We start from the raw sequence: 19,960 nt of genomic DNA, 5'->3' as shown, positions 1-19,960 counted from the left end.
AAGTTGCAGGTGGAAGCTCACGCCTCTGCTTGGAGGATGAACAAATAGACTGCCCGCAGGGTCCAGCTGGCTGACACCTGCGTGGAAGACCAATTCAAGACAGCAAAGCAGCCCAGGAGTCAAAAGTATCTACAACCTAGAAGACCTGAAACAGATCTCAAAGCCAGGGCTTAATTTATAAAGCAGTCAATTGAAAGGCCCAAAACCTTTCTCATGTGTTTGTCAACTCTGTCATTTGGATGGGCTGCCGAATGACAGGGATGACAAACACCAAGGTTACCTGGTTATTAATCCAACTCAAGGTTCTTTCTTCCACCCCCTAAATTTCCTGTTGCTTTGTCTCACTTTTTCATGCTCTTTTTCATTCCTACTTTATCTGTTTGTCACCAATTTCCTGTCTTTGTCTTGCTCTTTCTTCCTCCTTTATCTACCTCTCACTCTCTGTTGCACTGGGTCAAAGTCTATCGATGGACGATAATTTGTGGTCCCGAAATGAGTGTTGGTGCCACCACCAGCAACCAGAAGGACAAATAAAGCACTTTGTGAGAGCCAGGCACATACTCAACACATTAGAATTGAAGTTGTCCCAGAAACAACTAGAAACTGCACCTTCCATTGGACCTGGCCTGCCCCCTTGACCTGTCCTCTCTGAACACCTTACAAGCTAACTTTGAGTGCCTGAACCCATGCCCCAGTCATAAACAGGGAGTGCAGCCTTAAAATGATCATTAGAATCCCTTTCAATATGTGAAGTGCTTGCTTTCTCCAGGTTTTCAGGCCATCAGGAATGCTATTGTTTCCCTCTTTCACCAAAAATGCCCAGACCGAATTCTAAACCAATGGAATTTCATTCTATGACTTGGGTACCTGGCTTTATCGTGGTTATAAACCTCAGCTCCAGTGTATGCAACCATACCCAGCCGGTGTCCCATGTTCTGTGTGTACATCACATCAGCAAGAATACCCACTGAGAATAGTCATTCGGAGATACACAATCCTAAAATCTACCATTGGGTGCTTTCTGTGAGGCGCCATTCTTTTTCTCAAAACCTTCTGAAATCTCGAATTGCGTTGGAAGTAGTATTAGTGTCGGCTAGCCCCCATAACGTTATCTGAGAACACCCTGTTACAAACACTGGAGTCCAGAGGTGCTTGGTAAATCAGACACCCTCTTGACTTCATTAAACTTGAACACAGGAAAGACATATTGTGCACGAAGCAACTATACCTTGGTAGATACCCTGGTTACTACTGTGGGGCACCGTCCAAGCGGTCCTGCCAATATATTTAGAAGGCGCCACCTTTGCAAGGATTATAACTTGTTTGTTTTGCTCTGGAAGCACAGGTGGTTACAGTCCCATAAAACCTTTCTGGAAGGGTTCACCAGACAGTGGCTGCTTTATCAATTGAGGGTTGGCATTGTTTAACAGATGCAAGAGTGCAGTTGCTGCCAGGTATAGGAGGGATGTGAAAGTAATGTCTGCGTAATCTTGGTGTAGAGGAACATCTAGTAATCTCTTCCACTGTCTAATAACCTTCCCGTTTTACAATCGATCCGTCACCTCTCCATCCATCGATCTAACTATGTATGTAGCTTTCTTCCGTCGGTTTGTATGCCTGTCGTTTTACTTCTCTTTCTGTCTTTTAATAGTCTGCCTCTCCATCTGTGTCCCCCTCCTTCCTATTCGTTCATCTATCCATATATGTATCTATCCAAACATACATACATCTAATATATATCTTTATCTTTGTCAGTTTACAGCTCAAGTTAATTTCATGATTCACTACTAATCCTTTTTGGGTTTCGGAGTAGCGTGCTACTTGCAGGAAAGTGCTCCAACACCTCGTAAGGGGTAGTAAGCAGCATATAATTACAATATAATTACAATTACATTTTACCACCAAGTCTGGTACCCAGGCGCCACTGACTCGAGCAGGGCAATAGAGTAAACTTATTGCATCCAAAGTCTGTCAATGCCTTTGTAATTCCTCTAGAGTCGAACATGTCCTTTAGGCTCTTATAATAAACGTAATATCACACCTTACTCCACAAGTGCTTGAATATTATTAGGGGTCACATCTCAGGCCCAAAGGTTCTGGGGTCCTCTGTTTTTCTTTGTACTACCCTTCCCTTTCCAATTAAGCTATGATCTAATTGTTTCCCAAGCTCCAGACCCACAACATCTCCTGGCGTAATCCATGACAGCTCGTCAAAGCTACATTTGGAGAATTAGGAGTAGTGAGGGACCACTTAGTTGCTGTGCAATATATATCATGGGCCTTCATGACAACACTAATGCTTAAGTTGTAAAATAATATATATGAATAAGTGCAGGGGCCCAGAGCTTTTCTTGACCTCCACCACTGGTGCTGCCAAATATCACAGATGCTTAGTCTTGATTCCACCTCGTGCCTCTTTCTTCCATCACCTCTCTCTCTCTGCACTGACTAGACATAAATCTGTATCCACTGAAACTGTGCCTGGACTATGCAAAAACTGGCATCATCTGTGTTTGTGCTACAACCTGTCATAACCTCCTACCCTCTGTACATTTTACTGCAATATGCATACGCTTGCAGTTAATCTTTCTTGGGTGGAACAGTGACGCATGAAAATTACAGAAAAAACTCCAACGCATCCAAAACGCATCAGTGAGACTCATATTGGACATCCCTCGCCAAGATCACATCACCGAACACCTAAAAGACCTCCACTGGCTTCCCGTCAACAAAAGAATCACTTTCCGCCTTCTCACCCACGCACACAAGGCCCTCTACAATCTAGGACCCGAATGCCTCAACACTCGACTGTCCTTCCACAAACCCACCCGCCAACTAAGATCGTCTAATCAAGCCCTCGCCACAGTCCCGCGCATTCGAAAATCCACCATGGGGGGCAGATCCTTCTCCTTCCTGGCTGCCAAGACCTGGAACTCACTCCCCACCCACCTCCGCCTTACTCAAAACCATATCGCCTTCAGAAAAGAACTTAAAACCTGGCTTTTCGACAAATAATGAACCCCTTCCCCTAGCGCCTTGAGACCCTCTGGGTGAGTAGCGCGCTATATAAATGCCCGAACTTGAACTTGAACGCATGGACTGTGTACACTCCCACACTCTGTGACCGTGCCCAGTTTATAAACAAATTCAGATTCTACAGATCTATTAGGACTTTACATATACTTTCATCCTTGGTTCTCTGACTAGATTTTCTGTGCCCTGCATACAATTGTAGGTCCTGTTTCTGTTCTTGAACTGCAGATTCACTTGCAGCCTGGTATATTTGCACATGGTCTCTGCACGTAATCATGACTCCTAAATCCATTGCCGGACTGTAATACATACATCTACACCACTATACGGGCACCCACAAACACGTGGAAAATGTGAGTTGGGGTCATACCCAGCCTCATGACGCCCAGCACAAGGAAAAACTTGCTCCAGATGTGGCAGAATTAATCACTTTGCATGTGTGCGTCGAGGAAGGAAGAGAACAAAGACCTTCCAGGCATACAAGCACTCTACTAGGAGCCACAATATAATGACCAATGCTGACCAGAAGGTGAGAGCAAGCCCGGACACCAGGTTCGGGACTGAGCCCAACGACGATGAGGAGGAGGTGTTCCTAATATCCCATGATGGAGAAGAGGCAAAGCAGAGAAGTCTTAAACCTGTGTGCTAAGTTGAGGTGATTGAAACACAGATGACTGCACCAATAGATACAAAGGCATCAGTGAATGTCATGGACGAAAGTCAGTTCCAAGCCTTGATAAGTCACCCCAAGCTGAGCTCTCCGAGACAAGAACCTACGCCTATTGGCTCAAGACCCATTGCCCTTTGGAGAAATGTTTAAAAGGCTGGTGTACGAATGAGAATAAAAACAATTGAGAAAAGTTTTCGCATCTTCATCAAAAAAGAACCAAAACTGCTTAGCGGCTACCTAGCTGAATACTGAGGGTTAGTCTTTGAATGGCAAATATTTGACTGCAAGGTTGGGAACATCCTCAAAAAATGTTAACATTTATTTAGAGGTCTCTGCTGTCTCTAGGCCTATACAGTCAAGCTGTATATCAACAAAACATTACTACCTGTCACCCTCTGGCGATTACTGCTTGTCACCCTATGGCCATTCCAGTTACGGCCACACATCGAAAAAGACATGGAGCAGATAGATGTGATGGACATCATTGAAAAATACAAATGTAATATGAAATGTCAACTGTTCTGTTTTTCCATTAATGCAAATGTAAGCATGTCCCTCTGATATTCATTTGTATGTTAAACAAAATGACCCAATGTTATGCGGTATATCATGTAATTTGAACAAATTACTGGCTTCTAGAATTTGGCAAACTGTATTTAGCGCTATTAACTGTTTAGCATAAAGACAAAATTTTAAATATTGTTTATTTATTTACAGTATCATGATGGTAATATCCTGAGGAAGACACCTTCACTGTGTCGAAACGCGTAGACAGGAAACCATCCCTCCACTATATTACTTTTTACACAAATAATGCATATCTGCTAATGGATCTATTTTTTTCATGTTTTACCAATATGTCAATGATTTAATTCGTGACACTTTTTATGAAATTTATTAAAATGTACTTTCTATGCTAATTCAGTGTTTCATCACTAATCTTGTTTTGTTTGCCATCTAACCTATGCCAGTAGTCATATTGCTTGCCTGGGTGTGTTACTTTACATACATTGTTTACCCTGACCCAGGAACTTTATCCATATAAGGGGGTCCTTGTTTCTACACACATCATTGAGAAAGTGACAGGACCAACCTCATGGGCGTCTCCTGTATCGCTCACATCACAACCCAAGCAGCCTGGTAGAGTATATCGACATGTGTCTCCCCCACCTAGCTATTCAAAGAGAAAGGCACATTATGCCCCCCATGGATGAGATAACTGCAGTCCTCAGTGGAGGTCAGTGGTTCTCCAAAGCAGACCTCAACGCTGGTTATCTCTAGCTACTCCTGGACCAGGTGAGCTGACAAATCACTGCTTTTTCAACTCACCTGGAGCTTAGGAGGTCAGAAGAATTAATTACAGAATTTGTTTTCATGCTGAAGTTTTTCAGAATGAGGCAAGAGAAATGCTACAAGGGCTAGAGACATGCTTAATATAAGGGAAGACATAATCTGCTCAGAAACAATCAAGGAACACGAATGTCATCTAAGGGGAATCGTAAAAAGACTCTCTGACCATGGCTTCATGCTACATTTAGAAAAATGTAAATTCTTCTAACACAGGATCTAGTTCTTCAGCTATGTCTTCCCAAAAGAAGGTGCAAGAACTGACCACAAAAAGTATGAGAACATTTAGAACAAACCAACTTTGTTTTGTTCAGACCATTGTGTTTGAAGTAGGGAGCTTCCTAGGAATGGCAAACTATTGCAACCAATGTATCCCAAATCTAGTGACCTCAGAGGTCTCACAAAATCCCAAGCTCTGTGAAAATGTGAGGGGGGGGGAGGAGTGTCTATGAGGAAGATTTCAGGAAAGTGAAGGAAGCTCTACTACAATAAATCACAATGGTGTACTTCAACCCCTACAACAAAAGAGAACTCACAACTGATGTAAGCCCAAAGGGTAGTACAAGAGCAAAAATGGAACAAATGAACCTGGGTAGCTTTTGCAAGCTGGTTCTTAAGAGACGTTGAAACCTGCTACGCCCAAATTGAGAAGGAGGCCTTGGCTTTTAAGAGGTGTACCCATTTTTTACCTATATCTTTATGGTAGGTGCTGCAAGATGGTCATGCATGACAAGCCACTGATCAATCTGTTTCAAGGAACCTCACAATACTCGCCATCGAAGACTTAGAAATTGGTGGTACAGCTACAATACCACTTTTCAGTTAGCTACAAACTAGGAGCTGAAAATGGAGGTAATTATTTAGCAAGACACCAGTGAAAGGCAACAAGGACACCACCCCAAGCCAGTGGATAATGCAGAGGAGCATAAAAAAGCTAGTCATCCAGGCGGCACAATTAACGGCCATGGAGATTAACATCATCAGGTCGAACTGCAGGAGAACCTGTGAGTTCCCAGAATGGACTGTGTCATTGAGAAAACCATTAGGGAATGCCAAGCTTCTCAACTAATTAGCAACACTGCACAACCGGTCATCACTGAGAACTTCAGCATACCAACCTGGACCAAGATAAGTGCTGACATTGGCAGTTTTCTGGATCGAAGGCTGTCATTGCTCTCTCTGGATGCTCCCACCCAGTTCCCTGTGGTTGAGCTAGTAACTACCACAGCCTTTGAGTATGTGAGACCAAACGATATACACCAACTAAACGTTCATCATCTCAAGAACATGCTCAGGTGGCCTTTAGGCTAACAAGGCTGTTGAGCGTTTTATGTGTATGCTTAACAAGGCCTTGTGGATAAGCGTCAAGCAAGGGGAGGACCCGGAGTGTGCCCTTCACTGCGTCCTGCCAGTGTATCCAAACATCCCTTATTGCGTCAATCAGTGTGACCTGGTCACCCTTTTGTTCGGCATCTCTGATGGACACCCTTCCATCAACCTTTCTATGGCACTCAACAAGCTTAGTCATCAAGGCCAGTCAGCAATGCAGAAAGAAAAACAACAAAGCTTGCAAGCGACAAAGACCCATCCATGTGATGATGTGGGAACGTGACTGATCGTGGTTAAGGACAGATGATGTTGTATGGAAATTCTGCAGCCCCTGTGAAAATGGGTTCTGAGGTTTGGTAGCAGGAAAACACGACATGGTACCAACCAAAAGGGGCACAGAGGTGGTACCCCAGACATCTCATGGTTCAAAAATATCACAGAGTGGAGTAACGGGAAACCAACAGAGCGAGAAAACATAAAGCAAAAGCTAAGTCCACCAAAAAGCCCTGTCCAGCGAGGCGAAGACACAAGGAAGGATGTGAGTGAGAAAGACCAACGCGCACACTTCTGGCACCACTAGTGACACTGACCTCACCAGGAGGGGACGAACAAGAAGATTTCTTGAGCCAGCCTAGTGGGCCAACATGTAAGTGCCACGAGGCCAGAGAAGGTGTCCTGCCCAAGCCAGAGGTAGCACCTGCAAACATGACTGATTGCCGGTCTAACACTAAATGGACTATCTGTGCTACCAAACCCCCAGGAAGTGTTAGAGACAATGACCCAGAGAGAACTGCATACAATACAAAGTGTGGAAATGTGGGGAGCCACCTGACCTGTACTAGAGGGGCATTCCCACATCACACGCACTGCGAGGCACAATCCATCCCATCCCGCACACATGGTTACCCGGTGTCCTTGTTGTATTATACCCGTGTCCCTGAGAGCTGGGCCCTGCCTGCTGCGTCCCCATACACAGACTTAACATTCACTCTGTGTACATATGAAGACAGTGCATACCCTTGTAGCCCATGCATCTGTACATACCTTTGCATCCACTGAATCCCTGCATGAACGCTGCCTTTCTCTGAGTAGTCGGTTCCCTCAGTTCTCTACCACAGTGTTAGTATCCCAGCAGTATTTTGTGACACCTGATAAATAATATATCTGAATATAAAGTTACTCTGGAAAACTGCATGTGGTTGTAGCCTTTACAAGCAACCCACAGGACTTGCAGAAAACACATTTTATGCGATGCATCCGTGAATACATTAATCAGAACAAAATATTTAAGGGAAAATTAAGAAACAATCTGCAATACAAATTTGATAGTGTATACGAATGTATATATATTAGTAGAAAGTGGGTTAGTCTATTGGGGCAAGTTATCCATGTATAAATTGCATACAAGCGGCGCAGTGGCAAATACACTATACATCAGGGATGTATGCATAGAGAAGCAATTTTATCTTTCTCTCAGCTTTTTTGAAACGCCGTTTCATAAAACAAAAAGAAATAATATTCATTTTATGTACAACCTGAGATAATTTTGATAAGAAAACATGCAGGGATCCTAATATAAATATATTTTTAAAATTGAGAGCATCCGCCGTCATAGTTCTATGGTTTTAAAAAGAGCTACTACTGCTCAATGATTCTCATTTGATCAGTCTCTGTGGGATGAAAGGCTGAGCCTGCCCCACTTGCAGGTGTCCTACACATTCGTAGCATAGGACTAGGTCATTTAACCCACATATCGATCTACTTTGCTCACCATGGGGGGACAGTGTAAGGGTTCTGGCTGTGCAGAGTTTAGTAGATGTATAAAAGAAGGAGCCGGTCCTACCTTTGAAGAGTTCTCCAGTTCAGATCAGATCTTCCAGATCCAAGGACATCTCATCTTCCAGGGCAGTGCAGGGAGTCGGGATGAGTCAGAGAGCCTAGGTCCGCCCCCCGGGGACAATACGGGAGATACTCCCGTCATCCCATGCATTCTCCTCGTGCACAGCTCCAGCAGGCAAGCATTGGGCATCCAGAAAAGCAAAATATGTCGAATTTACAAGGCTGCGGCAACCAAAATGACCCCCCACTTGTCATGACGCAGACTATCACCGGATATATAACACCTGCACTGGCAGAAAGCCCTATCACGAAAGGTGTGTCTTTGGAAGCTTTGGGACAAAGTCAGGCGCCAGGCAGCTGCGTGCAAAGTACAGTGTGTATGTTTTGAAGGCGTGGGGCTGGGCTTCCGGTGGCGTGAGGGCGCGAGTGCTTTGTTTTAAACCCACAAAGGCACCTGCGCTTGGGAGTTCTCTAAAGGTTGACGTCACACCGGCGGCACCTGCTATGTGCCGGTGGAGACACGTTTCTGACGGTGAACGCCGACCTCAGAACTATGACCTTACGCCATATGAAGTGTACCCGTCTCCAAGAATACCTATACGCATGGATTGTAAAACTGTATGAGTTTTACAAGCAGCACCGATCGAGCACGCTCCACGTCGATGTTTATGCATATCACATTTTTTTTCAATATAAAATCCTGTCAGAAGTTGTCACACACTATAAACTTATTTTATATAGCCATGTATGTAGGGACAATGGTTTATAGTATTGATTGCCAAATGCATTTTCTGTCATTTTTAGATAAATATGAGACAATGGTAACTTGGATTCGATTATATAATTTTTATCAAAATAAACGATGGTGCTAAGCAAAAGCATGAGTTTACATGCTTAACGTTCGCAGTTCCGCACAACGATGCTGCGCATCTGCACACTTACTTCCGATTAACCTTCGAAGGCTCTGTACAGTCGGTTTCCTCTTTTGACGTTTAGAGACCTATGTTTCTTTTAATGGAACCCAGGGCTATAAGTGGGCCGGGTCCTGCCAGTGCTCAGCAACGGCAGTTCTAAAGCGCAGGTGCTGAGATAGGTCCTTATCGTGCTCTCCATGTTTTCGCTCACCCTCAGGGTGAAAAAAAAATCTTAACTCTGCAGCCGTACCACCCCTTTCACTCCCTCTGATGCAACCTCAGACACTCGTTATATTTCTTTCAGTCTCAACATTTGTGATGCAACTTGAAAGACACTCGTATAGTTCTTTAAGTCTCAAGATTTCAAACCGGAATCGTTTTCAATATTATATACAACGAAGCCATGGTTGTTGCGTATTTATTTTATGCAACTAACAACCACTGACAAAGCCAAAAGCCAATAGTCCTGTATTGTTGAAGGTGTAATGTTACATGTTGTACTATATATCTGGATGCAATTACAGAAGCAGCAAAATGCCAGTCAGGTGGCACACTATGCTAAGCACCGAATTTTCGCTTGCTTGTTTTTAAGCCACTCTCTTAATTACATCGCCATGCCCCTTTGAGAGCCCTCCAGTTTCTTCATCCCATTTAAAACCCTGTGTAACCCTATTTCATACATTGTTCTGCTCATTTCGAGAGAACTGGCAGAACATTACCTGGAATGTTTGCACAATGCAGGGGCGTACCGTGGTCAGTAAGACGTGGGTGCAGGAGGAGGTTGAGCTTCAAATTTCCAACAATCACGCTGGCATATCCAGTTAATACATTATACGACAAGAATAGCATGGGGTGGGCTTAAGGGGCAGGGGAAGGGGAGAGGAGTGCAGATTGGTAGGGCTACTAAGTGAGCGAAAACACAATATCTTGTGAAATAACAAAAAAAAAATAACTTTCAAAAACAGAGAGGGAGAGACAGTGTGCGTTTGTCTGTGGCTATGTAAAATATCCTGTTGAAGTCCAACAGACACCTCACCATACCCGACTAAAATCACCCGTACCCAACTATTTACTAGAAAATACATTTATTAGGGGGTTGTAACACCCCTCACCCCTCTAAAGCTATGCCCTTGGCTGGTACGGCATCCCCTATCAAATAAGTACCTTAAAGAGAAGGGTGGCCCAAGTAATTTTACTGCTGGAGAAACACATCACAGGTAGAAACTAAAAACTTAAAGAACAAATTGGAGGGAAAGGTGTATGCTACAGAAAATACTGCTTATGGACGAGGGGCACTGATATGGGTGAAAGCGAACATCCCTTTCCAAGAAACAAAAGTAGTAACAGACCTAGCAGGACAGTATGCACAGGTTGAGGGGCTAATGATACGGCTCCTAAATGAATGTTGAATTCATATGCCCGAATTTGACACCAGTGGATTGGTTGCAGTACATTTCACTCAAACATTCAGCTAGCGAGCCATTGTAAAATTTGGGGTGGTGATTTTAATTGCTTTGCAAACATCACTAATGACCGATCCTTTCCTCCAATTGGAAACACCAAGCGTGCCACCATTGCTAATGCTATGGGTCAATGGATGGGTAACTGGAACTTCAGAGATGTATGGAGGATGCATGAAATGTTATGTATGTATGGATACATTAAAGAAGAAAGTAAAATGGTGAAATGTAATTTTTTTTAAATGTAAGCGAAGCGGAGCATGGCAGTGCTGAAGCTTACAGGAAATCACCTCTGTCCAAATGAAAATGAACACACATTGGCAGAGTCAATAGGTCCCATCTCGGTCAAGCTATTGGCTTTGCTAATGCTTTTTGCCAACTACACGTGTGTAGAGGCGTCAAGACACATGGGCACACATGTCTGGTCATCATGAAATGGGTTTTGTTGGCCACCAGATCACACGTGAGCTGTGTGACATGCACATGTGTGAAAGTGTGTATTGACACGTGCTTACTTTGTGATACATGGTAAAAGAACATTGATGGACAGAATGTTCAACAATGTTGAGCACTCATTCCAGTACAGAGATCTCGTCCAAAGTTCATAGTTTTTTGCTCCCCATGCCATTCCAATTTGAACTCAGCCATATGCAAATCAGTCTTTATCCTGCTCCCCATGGGAACAGTCCAGCCCAAACTGCCAGGCCAGGTCCTCCCTGGACCGGAAACAAGCCTCCTGGGACCAGGTTCGGGGTTTCATCCCTCATTAGCCAGGCTAGCTTGACTTTAGTGGCATGGAAAATACAGGACCTACGTCACTTTGTGATACAGGCAGACATTTTCAATGTGCTGTTCCAATATGGTGGACACCAATGGCCTTGAAAAATGGATGTAGCAGGCTGCATCAAGTTGCAACTGTGAAGCCCCCCTAACAAAACAAAAAAAGTGTGCGCTCAATATGGTGTTCTGGAAGAGGAGAGGGATGGGGACCACTGGGGAAGAAAAGACATACAGAGAATGAGAGCAAGGAAACACATGCACTCAAATTGAGCACTGAAAGGAAAATGGAAAAAATATACTCTCAAGTAAGCAGTGGAAGTATACAACTCATCCGGTCCTGGGTGGGAGAAATACATGGGTAGGGAGGGAGGAAAGTCATTGAATCAGGAGTGCACACATGCGTGATCAAGGGGCTGACCCAAAGCCTGGTCTATGTATATTAGAAACAACAGGTCTGCCTACAGACACCTAAACGTGTCTGTAGCAGAGAACTAAAAACCACCTTTTATCGCGGTTACACACAAAAAAAGTGGGACAAAAAATGTTAAAACATCCTTGTATCTATCACCTATGTATGGAATCAGAAAAATGATTCAATGACCTTGTGAATAACAATTTATCTCTCAATTAATGAGGTCGGGGGACCGGCCTTCCAAGATGGTGGACGTATCTCTGTCAGCGCTCGGCGCCTCGGTCGAGCCTCCGCATCCATCCTGCTACTGGCGCCCGTTATCATCGCTCTGAGGGGGTGATTTCGTCTTCTCCGTGGGTTCTACGGTGAGAAGTTTGGGCCTAAGCCTGCCGAGGGCGTTGCCTGCGCAGCATTCACCGCCGAAAGACAAGAGTGTGGGGCTCTAGGGACGCGGTACCCCCCTGGTGGTTTCCGGCGGCTGGGCGGGCTTGTGTGTCGACGACGACGTCAGAGTGGGCATCGCGCAGCGCGCCTTGCGTGTCGCTGCTCAGGCCTCGGGGCCTTCTCGGAGCGGCACCAGCTCCACAGAGGGCGAATTTGACAGATGGGAGCTGGCGGGGCCACACATTTTCGATTCGGCCCTCCTAGGATCTTCTCTCCCTGGGAGAAGGCGGCCGGGCCTTCCAAATGAGCCGGCCTACTGCCTCCCTGATAAGTGGGGGCTTCGCGTAAATTAAATTTCCTCCTCCCGTGTTTGGCCTGAGAGGGTCATCTCCAGGTTTGGGCCTGAGGGGGTCATCTCCAGGCGTGCCGGCCCACGCCTGACACTGGGCAGTGTGGTGGGGCCCGACTTCTCGGGGTGGCAGCGCGGTGGACAGGCCTTCTTGCAAGAGCATCGGTGATCCCTTTCCCCTGCCTCACCTCACCTTACCATATTCCCCCCTCCTTCTACTACCCTACCTGGCTGTGTACGTTCTGCTGGCCCACGGTGTAGTATCCTGCTGGACACAGTCTAGTGTTTCTGCCAGCCACTCCCTCGAGGGCTGGCCAACACCCCATCCAACTGTACATTTGCAATTTTTTCTGTTTGTATCTTTTATGTAACGCATGTAATCCCAAGTCCTTATGTTTTGCAACTGGTTCTTATGTAAAGCGCTCTGACACCTTAGGGTAAAGTTTGCGCTTTTGCGCTATATAAAATCACATTAAATAAAGAAATAAACACAGGCGACACCAGTCAGGAGACCCTGCGTATAAAGGAGCCCGAGTATACGTGCTCGTGGCTAGTTTCCAGTACCATAGTCCAGTCTCTGTGTCGTCCTTCCAACAGCATGTGGGCCTAGTGCCAAGAACTTAACACAAAGGATACTTCTCTTTGTGCTTGGATATCGTCTTCGTGAGGGTTACTCCCGCCCCTCTTCTCCCCACCCTTTCTGATTCAGCTATACTACACACTGATCTCTACCAAAGGGTGTGGGGGACCTACACCGAGCTCAGGCAAAAACAAAAATGTACAAATATACAGCCTCTCAGGCCCCGCCTCAACAGGACACTGCTGACTCTCCACCCGTATTGCCGGCAGGCCAACCTAATGCTTCATATATCCTTCTTGCTATCCAAATCTCACAGTCAGCACTGGAGACCAGGATTGGGGACGTTGGAGTGGATGTTGCGCTCCTGCGGCAGAACTTTTGCAACATGGCGTGCACATAGCTGGAATGGAAGGGCACATTTCAGATCTAGAGAATTCCATGTCTACAGAAAAGGCAGAGGTGGCTCACATGACTACAGCATCTCGTAGCCTGGAGATTCAGGTCGAGGATGCAGAGACCTGGGCCGGCAGAACAATCTACGCTGAGTGGGCTCCCCTAAAGGAGCCGGCTCCTGAGAGCTTCTTGGAGTAGTGGGTCAAATTGTGGGTCCCTGAGTGGTACCTGTCCTTGTGTTTTGTTGTGGAACAGGCCCATAGATCGCTGGCGGCAACCCCTCTACAAGGGGGGGCCCCTCCACAATTGCAAAAACTCTCCGTCGTTTCGTCCACGAATTGGCCCCACAAACTTTAAATCCATCAGAATCCTAGGCTTTCCCGACTTTACTCGCCTAGTCCAAAGCCAATGCAAATACTTTGAAGCTGTCAAGCAAAAGCTGCGGGACAACAACAGGCCCGGCTCCTGGAATTTTTATTTGGGTGGGCCAAGGCTGCATTCGAGTGGGCCACTACTGGCCCAATTTGTCGCTTCTGGAGGTAGCCTACAAGCCATAGATTACATATGTACTTGCAACCAGTCACCAAGATACAAGGATTGCTTCTGTGTGTATACAGAGCATGTGGAGAGTTATTTATTGGCGCCCCACCACTAACCTCTTTCTCTGTAGATACCTTTACTACCATCCTCCAACAGTGCACTCCATCTCGCTGTAGCCCCTCCCCCTCACAACCTCCTCCTCAGACTCCCTCACTACCACCCTCCACCAGTGCCCCTCATCTCTCCGTATCTCCCACCCTCCCCCAATAACCTCCTCCCCAGATTTCCTCACTGCTACTCTCCAACAGTGCCCTTCATCTCTCTAAAGCCCCTCCCCCTCATGACTTTGCCCTCAAAACCACCAGTACCACCCTCCAACTGCACCCTCCTCTCTCCAAAGGCCCTCCTCCTCATTGGATTCCCTCATTGCCACCCTCCACCAGTGCCCCTCATCGCCCCATAGCCTCTACCCCTATTGACCTCCTCTGCGGATTCCCTCATTGCCACCCTCCAAAAGTGCCCCTCATTCCTCCGTAGCCCCTCCCCCAATGACCTCCTCGGATTCCCTCACTTCCACCCTCCAACAGTGACCCTCATACTTCCACCCTCCAACAGTGACCCTCATCGCCCCAAAGCCCCTCCCCCTCATGACCTCCTCCTCGCATGCCCTCACTGCCACCCTCCAGCGGCATGGCAAAGTACCCGGGAACCTGGGCAGTCCTCCCCCGGGCGTCCGGGGCACCCATCTCCAGGAGGCCAACGGCATGACAAAGTACCCAGGACGGGCTCCATTGGTCCCAGGCAGTCCTCCCCCGGGCGTCCGGGGCTCCCACCTCCAGGAGGCCAGCGGCCCGGGACGGGCTCCATGGGTTCCGGGCAGTCCTCCCCCGGGCGTCCGGGGCACCCATCTCCAGGAGGCCAACTGCATGGCAAAGTACCCCGGAAGGGGTCCATGGGTACTGGGCAGTCCTCCCCCGGGCGTCCAGGGCTCCCACCTCCAGGAGGCCAACAGCATGGCAAAGTACCCAGGACGGGCTCCATGGGTCCCGGGCAGTCCTCCCCCAGGCGTCCGGGGCTCCCACCTCCAGGAGGCCAGCGGCATGGCGAAGTGCCCGGGACGGGCTCCATGGGTCCCGGGCAGTCCTCCCCCGGGTGTCCGGGGCACCCATCTCCAGGAGGCCAACGGCATGGCAAAGTACCCGGGAAGGGCTCCATGGGGCCCAACAGTGCCCCTCACAATCTCTCCATAGCCCCTCCCCCTATTGTATGACTAAACAACTACTGCCTGAACCACGACTTCCTGAACAACGGAAGTTTAACAACGACCTATTCTGAACCACTACTTATTTTTTAACGACTTCATGAACAACGAAAATCCTTTAAATGGCCAATTACTAATTTCTGAGACTACTTTCTTTAAAATAAACAAGTTAATTCTGTGTCTTTCTTAGTAAAATTGCAAATAGGAACTTGCAGTTCCAGCATATTAATTAGCTGCATATTGATAATATTTGATCGATATATACAGTCCTACAAGGAATGCTTGGTAATTACTATTATTGAAGGGCAAATGTTCTTTTCAATTGTTATTTTAAATAAGTTAAGTACCGGACAAATCTAGTATGACACAGGACCCTTGCGCTTAGATTACAAAATATCCGATGAGGTGTACATCAATTCTATGATAGGTGCCACTAATCTCATTATCTGAAGTAGAAATAGCAATGAGATACCGGCACCTAATAGAGATGGAGTCACATAGGGCTCTCACTATCAATAAAACTTGATTGACAATGGCATTAAATCATTCTACGCATAGTCAGCCTACAGGTGTATTAGAATGTTAGAATACACATCTAAACGTTTGTATGACTAAACATTTTCGCATCTAAATGAGAAAGGCTTGACCACGTTGAACAACAAGCCAACACTGCCATCTACTGGCTAAAACAGGTAAGTATATTCTAAACCAATTGCATCAGCAGCAGTCTTTGTTCCGACCTTCGTGGATCAGCCCTTCGTTGTTCCGTCCTTTGTTGTTCCGACCTTCGTGGATCAGCCCTCTTCGTGGTTAACTCTTTGTGGTTAAGGTAAGTCGTTATACAAACATCGTGGTTAAGGATGTTTCCCCCCTCCCCCTCATGGCCTCCTCCTCAGTCTCCCTCACTACTACCCTCCACCAGTGCCCCTCATCTCTCCGTACCTCCCACCCTCCCCCATGACCTCCTCCTTGGATTCACTAATTGCCACCCTCCACCAGTGCCCCTCACCGCTCCATAGCCTCTGCCCCCGTGACCGCCTCCTCAGATTCCCTAATTGCCACCCTCCACCAGTGCCCCTCATCGCTCCATAGCCTCTCCCCTTTTTGACCTCCTCCTCGGATTCCCTAATTGCCACCCTCCACCAGTGCCCCTCATCGCTCCATAGCCTCTCCCTCCTCATCACCTCCTCCTCAGACTCCCTCACTACCACCCTCCAACACTTCACTTCATCTCTCTCCGTAGCCCCCCATTACATATTCCTTGGATTCCCTCACTGCCATCCTCCACCAGTGCCCCTCATAGCTCCATAGCCTCTCCCCCTATTGACCTCCTCGGATTCCCTAATTGCCACCCTCCACCAGTGCCCCTAATCGCTCCATTGCCTCTCCCGCTCATCACCTCCTCCTCAGACTTCCTCACTACCACCCTCCAACAGTGCACTTCATCTCTCCGTAGCACCCCCATGACATACTCCTTGGATTCCCTCACTGCCACCCTCCACCAGTACCCCTCATAGCTCCATAGTCTCTCCCCCTCATCACCTCCTCCTCAGACTTCCTCACTACCACCCTCCAACAGTGCACTTCATCTTTCTGTAGCCTCCCCATGACCACCTCCTCGGATTCCCTAATTGTCACCCTCCAACAGTGTCCTTTATCTCTCTGTAGCCCCTCATATTAGATATCATTTGTTGTAATGCGCCACTCATAGTGTAGGGTGTCACAGTACTTACATCATGCAGAGACAATGAATCATACAAGCATGTAAATCAGTCTATAGGGAATGTCACATGAGCCAATGAGGATTGCAAGGTGTACGTATCACGTCATCCATACAGGTGGGCAGTATGTTTTAAGAGGGTTTGGTCTGGAGAAGCACAAACACAGGACTTAAAGCATACCCCAGTGGTTGCGGAGTTGGCTTTACTGATTAAAATGTATTTCTGCCAAAACAAACTCTTTATAGCAACATTAGAGTAATGAAAGACAGGGTAAATTCTAACTATATTGCAACACCAAAAAAAATAAGAAAACAAGTTACTTACCTGTAACTTCAGTTATCCAGTATTGGTATCTTTCATAGATTCACATGCCTGAATCATTCCCCGTCGTCGAGGCGGGAGTCCCACGGTAAATAAAAAAGCAGTGCCAAAAGCACTTTGCAGTAGTAGGCCCTAGAAAAAGGCCTGAGGCCTATATAATAGTAGCCTATCTACCTCATTATGTTAAAAGACCCAAAGTCTTTGCTCCAACCAATCAGCTCACAGCACCCTCTAGAACCTTCCCTGCAGAGCCAGCTCTCCTCAGATTTTCGTAGCACAAGTGGGAACAAGTATCCCAAACTTAGAGAACTGACTCTCCGGGGAGGAGGGTGGGTGCATGTGAATCTATGAAAGATACCAATACTGGATAACTGAAGTTACAGGTAAGTAACTTGTTTTCTTATCCAGTATTGGGGTATCTTTCATAGATTCACATGCCTGAATCAGAATAGCAAGCAGTAAGCCAGGCAAAGTCGGTTGCGGATGGTGGGAGACTTATTGCAGTGCACCCCCATGAATGTATCGTCAACAACCAACAGACGCTTAGAGATTGAACTATTAATAAATCATGTTCAAGTTCAACATTGAAATTATGCATTTTCTTTCTGGAAAGAAATCTTAAGCATCATACAAAAATACACAACATGTTAGCATGTGTCTGCATATTTAAACACAATCTATTAAATTGCATGTACTTTATATGAAATAAGTGAACATCAGTACCTGAACATACTCCTTATGGAAACAGGTGACGTAAAACAGCTTGGCCCACTGCCGCATCATCCTGATTTGCTGATTGTAGGCAGTAGTGTCTTGTAAACGTGTGGACATTCTTCCATGTCGCAGCACGGCAAATGTTCTCAAGCGTCACTCCTGCAAACAAAGCTGCAGACGCTGCTAAAGCTCTTGTGGAGTGAGATCGAACAGACCTTGTCAATGGTCGATTAGCCTTGACGTGGCAGAATTGAATCGCGGATGCGATCCATCTTGAAATTGTGGCTTTAGTGACCGCTTTCCCCAATGTATTCTGGCCATAAGCTACAAACAGTTGATCTGAGTTTCTCAAAGTCTTGGTTCTCTGAAGATAGAATTTTAAGCATTGTTTGATTTCTAAAGAATGCAATGTATTTTCAGCCGGGGTTGATGGGTTTGGAAAGAAAACTTTCAGCTTGACAGGTTCATTTAAATGAAACTGGGAAGGCACTTTCGGTATGAACGTTGGATTCGTTCGTAAAGTGACATAGTCCTGGGAGAAATGTAAAAAGGGCTCCTTTATAGTGAAAGCTTGAATTTCTCCTACTCTTCTTGCGGAAGTTAGCGCCAATAACAAAGCAATCTTCCATGTCAAGAACTTTAGGTCGGCTCTATGGATAGGCTCGAACGGATGCTTCATCAGTTGTGATAGAACCGTGTTGAGCTCCCATTCCGGTGGTGAGGGCTTGACTGGGGGATAAGCCCGGAACAGACCCCTCATAAATTGCTTGATTAGCGATGAAGAGCAGAGTGACTGAGAGTTGGTCATCTTTCTGTACCTGGATAAGGCCGCTAAGTGGACCTTTATTGATGAAAAAGAAAGGCCAGATTGCGCTAAATGTAACAAATAGGGCAATATCTTTTCTGCCGGTGCCTCTATAGGGTGTAAAGCATTAGAGATGCACCATGCGCAAAAACGCTTCCACTTGAGACGATAAGTCTTTAATGTACTCTGGGCTCTTGCCTTCTCCAAAATGTCCCGGCATTCCTGAGGAATTTGAAGATGCTCGAATTCTAAGAAGTTAGGAGCCATGCGTGCAATTTCAGTGATTGAGGATCTGGGTGAAGTACCTGACCCTCGTTGCGTGACAGTAGCTTCGGAATTACCCGCAGCTTGATCAGTGGCTCCTGAGAAAGTAGCATGAGTTCCTGAAACCAATACTGGCGAGGCCACTTGGGAGCAATGAGGAGAAGGCGACAACTCTCCACTTTCATTTTGAGCACCACTCGTGGAATCAGAGGGATCGGAGGAAAAGCGTATGCATAAGTCCCTGACCATCGCATCGAAAGGGCATTCCCCCTTGACCCCTGTTGAGGATATCTGCTGGCGTAGTACCGGCATTTCTTGTTCTGTTGGGTCGCAAATAGGTACAACCTGGGTTTGCCCCATCTCTGAAACACATAGTTCAACTGGCCGTTGTCCAGTTCCCACTCGTGGCAATCTGACAATGTTCTGCTCAGTTTGTCTGCCAAAGTGTTGTAGAGGCCTCTGGCATGCTCCACTTTGAGGGTTATGTTGTGAACTGTTAACCATTTCCACAACTCTTGGGCATGTTTGGATAGCGTTGCCGATCTCGTTCCCCCCTGCTTGTTGATATAAAACATGCTTGTGGTGTTGTCCATTCTGACTAGAACCGAGGATCCCACTATCCTAGGGAGGAACGCTTGAAGAGACAGACAAATGGCTTTCAACTCTAGGCTGTTGATGTGGCATTTCTTGTGTTGCTGAGACCATCTTCCCTGCACTTGCAGTTCCTGGAGGTGACCACCCCAACCCTCCATGGACGCATCCGTTGTCAGAATAAAATCCGGAGGATTCTGCAAGAATGAAAGCCCCTGTTCCAGATTGCTGATCTGAGACCACCATTGGAGTG

General features: G+C 46.4%; 1 protein-coding gene across 3 annotated transcripts in view; it reads right to left on the bottom strand.

Annotated features, from left to right (window-relative positions):
- The window catches only part of ABCB9 (ATP binding cassette subfamily B member 9), a 198,698-nt gene that overhangs the window by 163,907 nt on the left and 14,831 nt on the right, over positions 1-19,960 (bottom strand). Inside the window, exon 1 of one of the 3 annotated variants that reach the window (XM_086942939.1) lies at positions 8,223-8,597. The exons of 1 other annotated variant lie outside the window; for it this stretch is intronic. Coding sequence is in view for 1 of the 2 variants with exons in the window: in XM_086942938.1 (XP_086799064.1) it covers positions 7,424-7,431 (8 nt within the window). In the remaining variant the exon portion in view is untranslated. Of the gene's footprint in view, positions 1-7,423; positions 7,530-8,222; positions 8,598-19,960 lie in introns of those variants that run through there. One more of the 3 variants, XM_086942938.1, reaches the window with a different exon arrangement.

Source organism: Lissotriton vulgaris, chromosome 11, assembly GCF_964263255.1.
Source record: "Lissotriton vulgaris chromosome 11, aLisVul1.2, whole genome shotgun sequence".
In the NCBI taxonomy this organism is placed as follows: domain Eukaryota; kingdom Metazoa; phylum Chordata; class Amphibia; order Caudata; family Salamandridae; genus Lissotriton; species Lissotriton vulgaris.
This window is presented reverse-complemented; position numbering and strand designations above follow the sequence as displayed.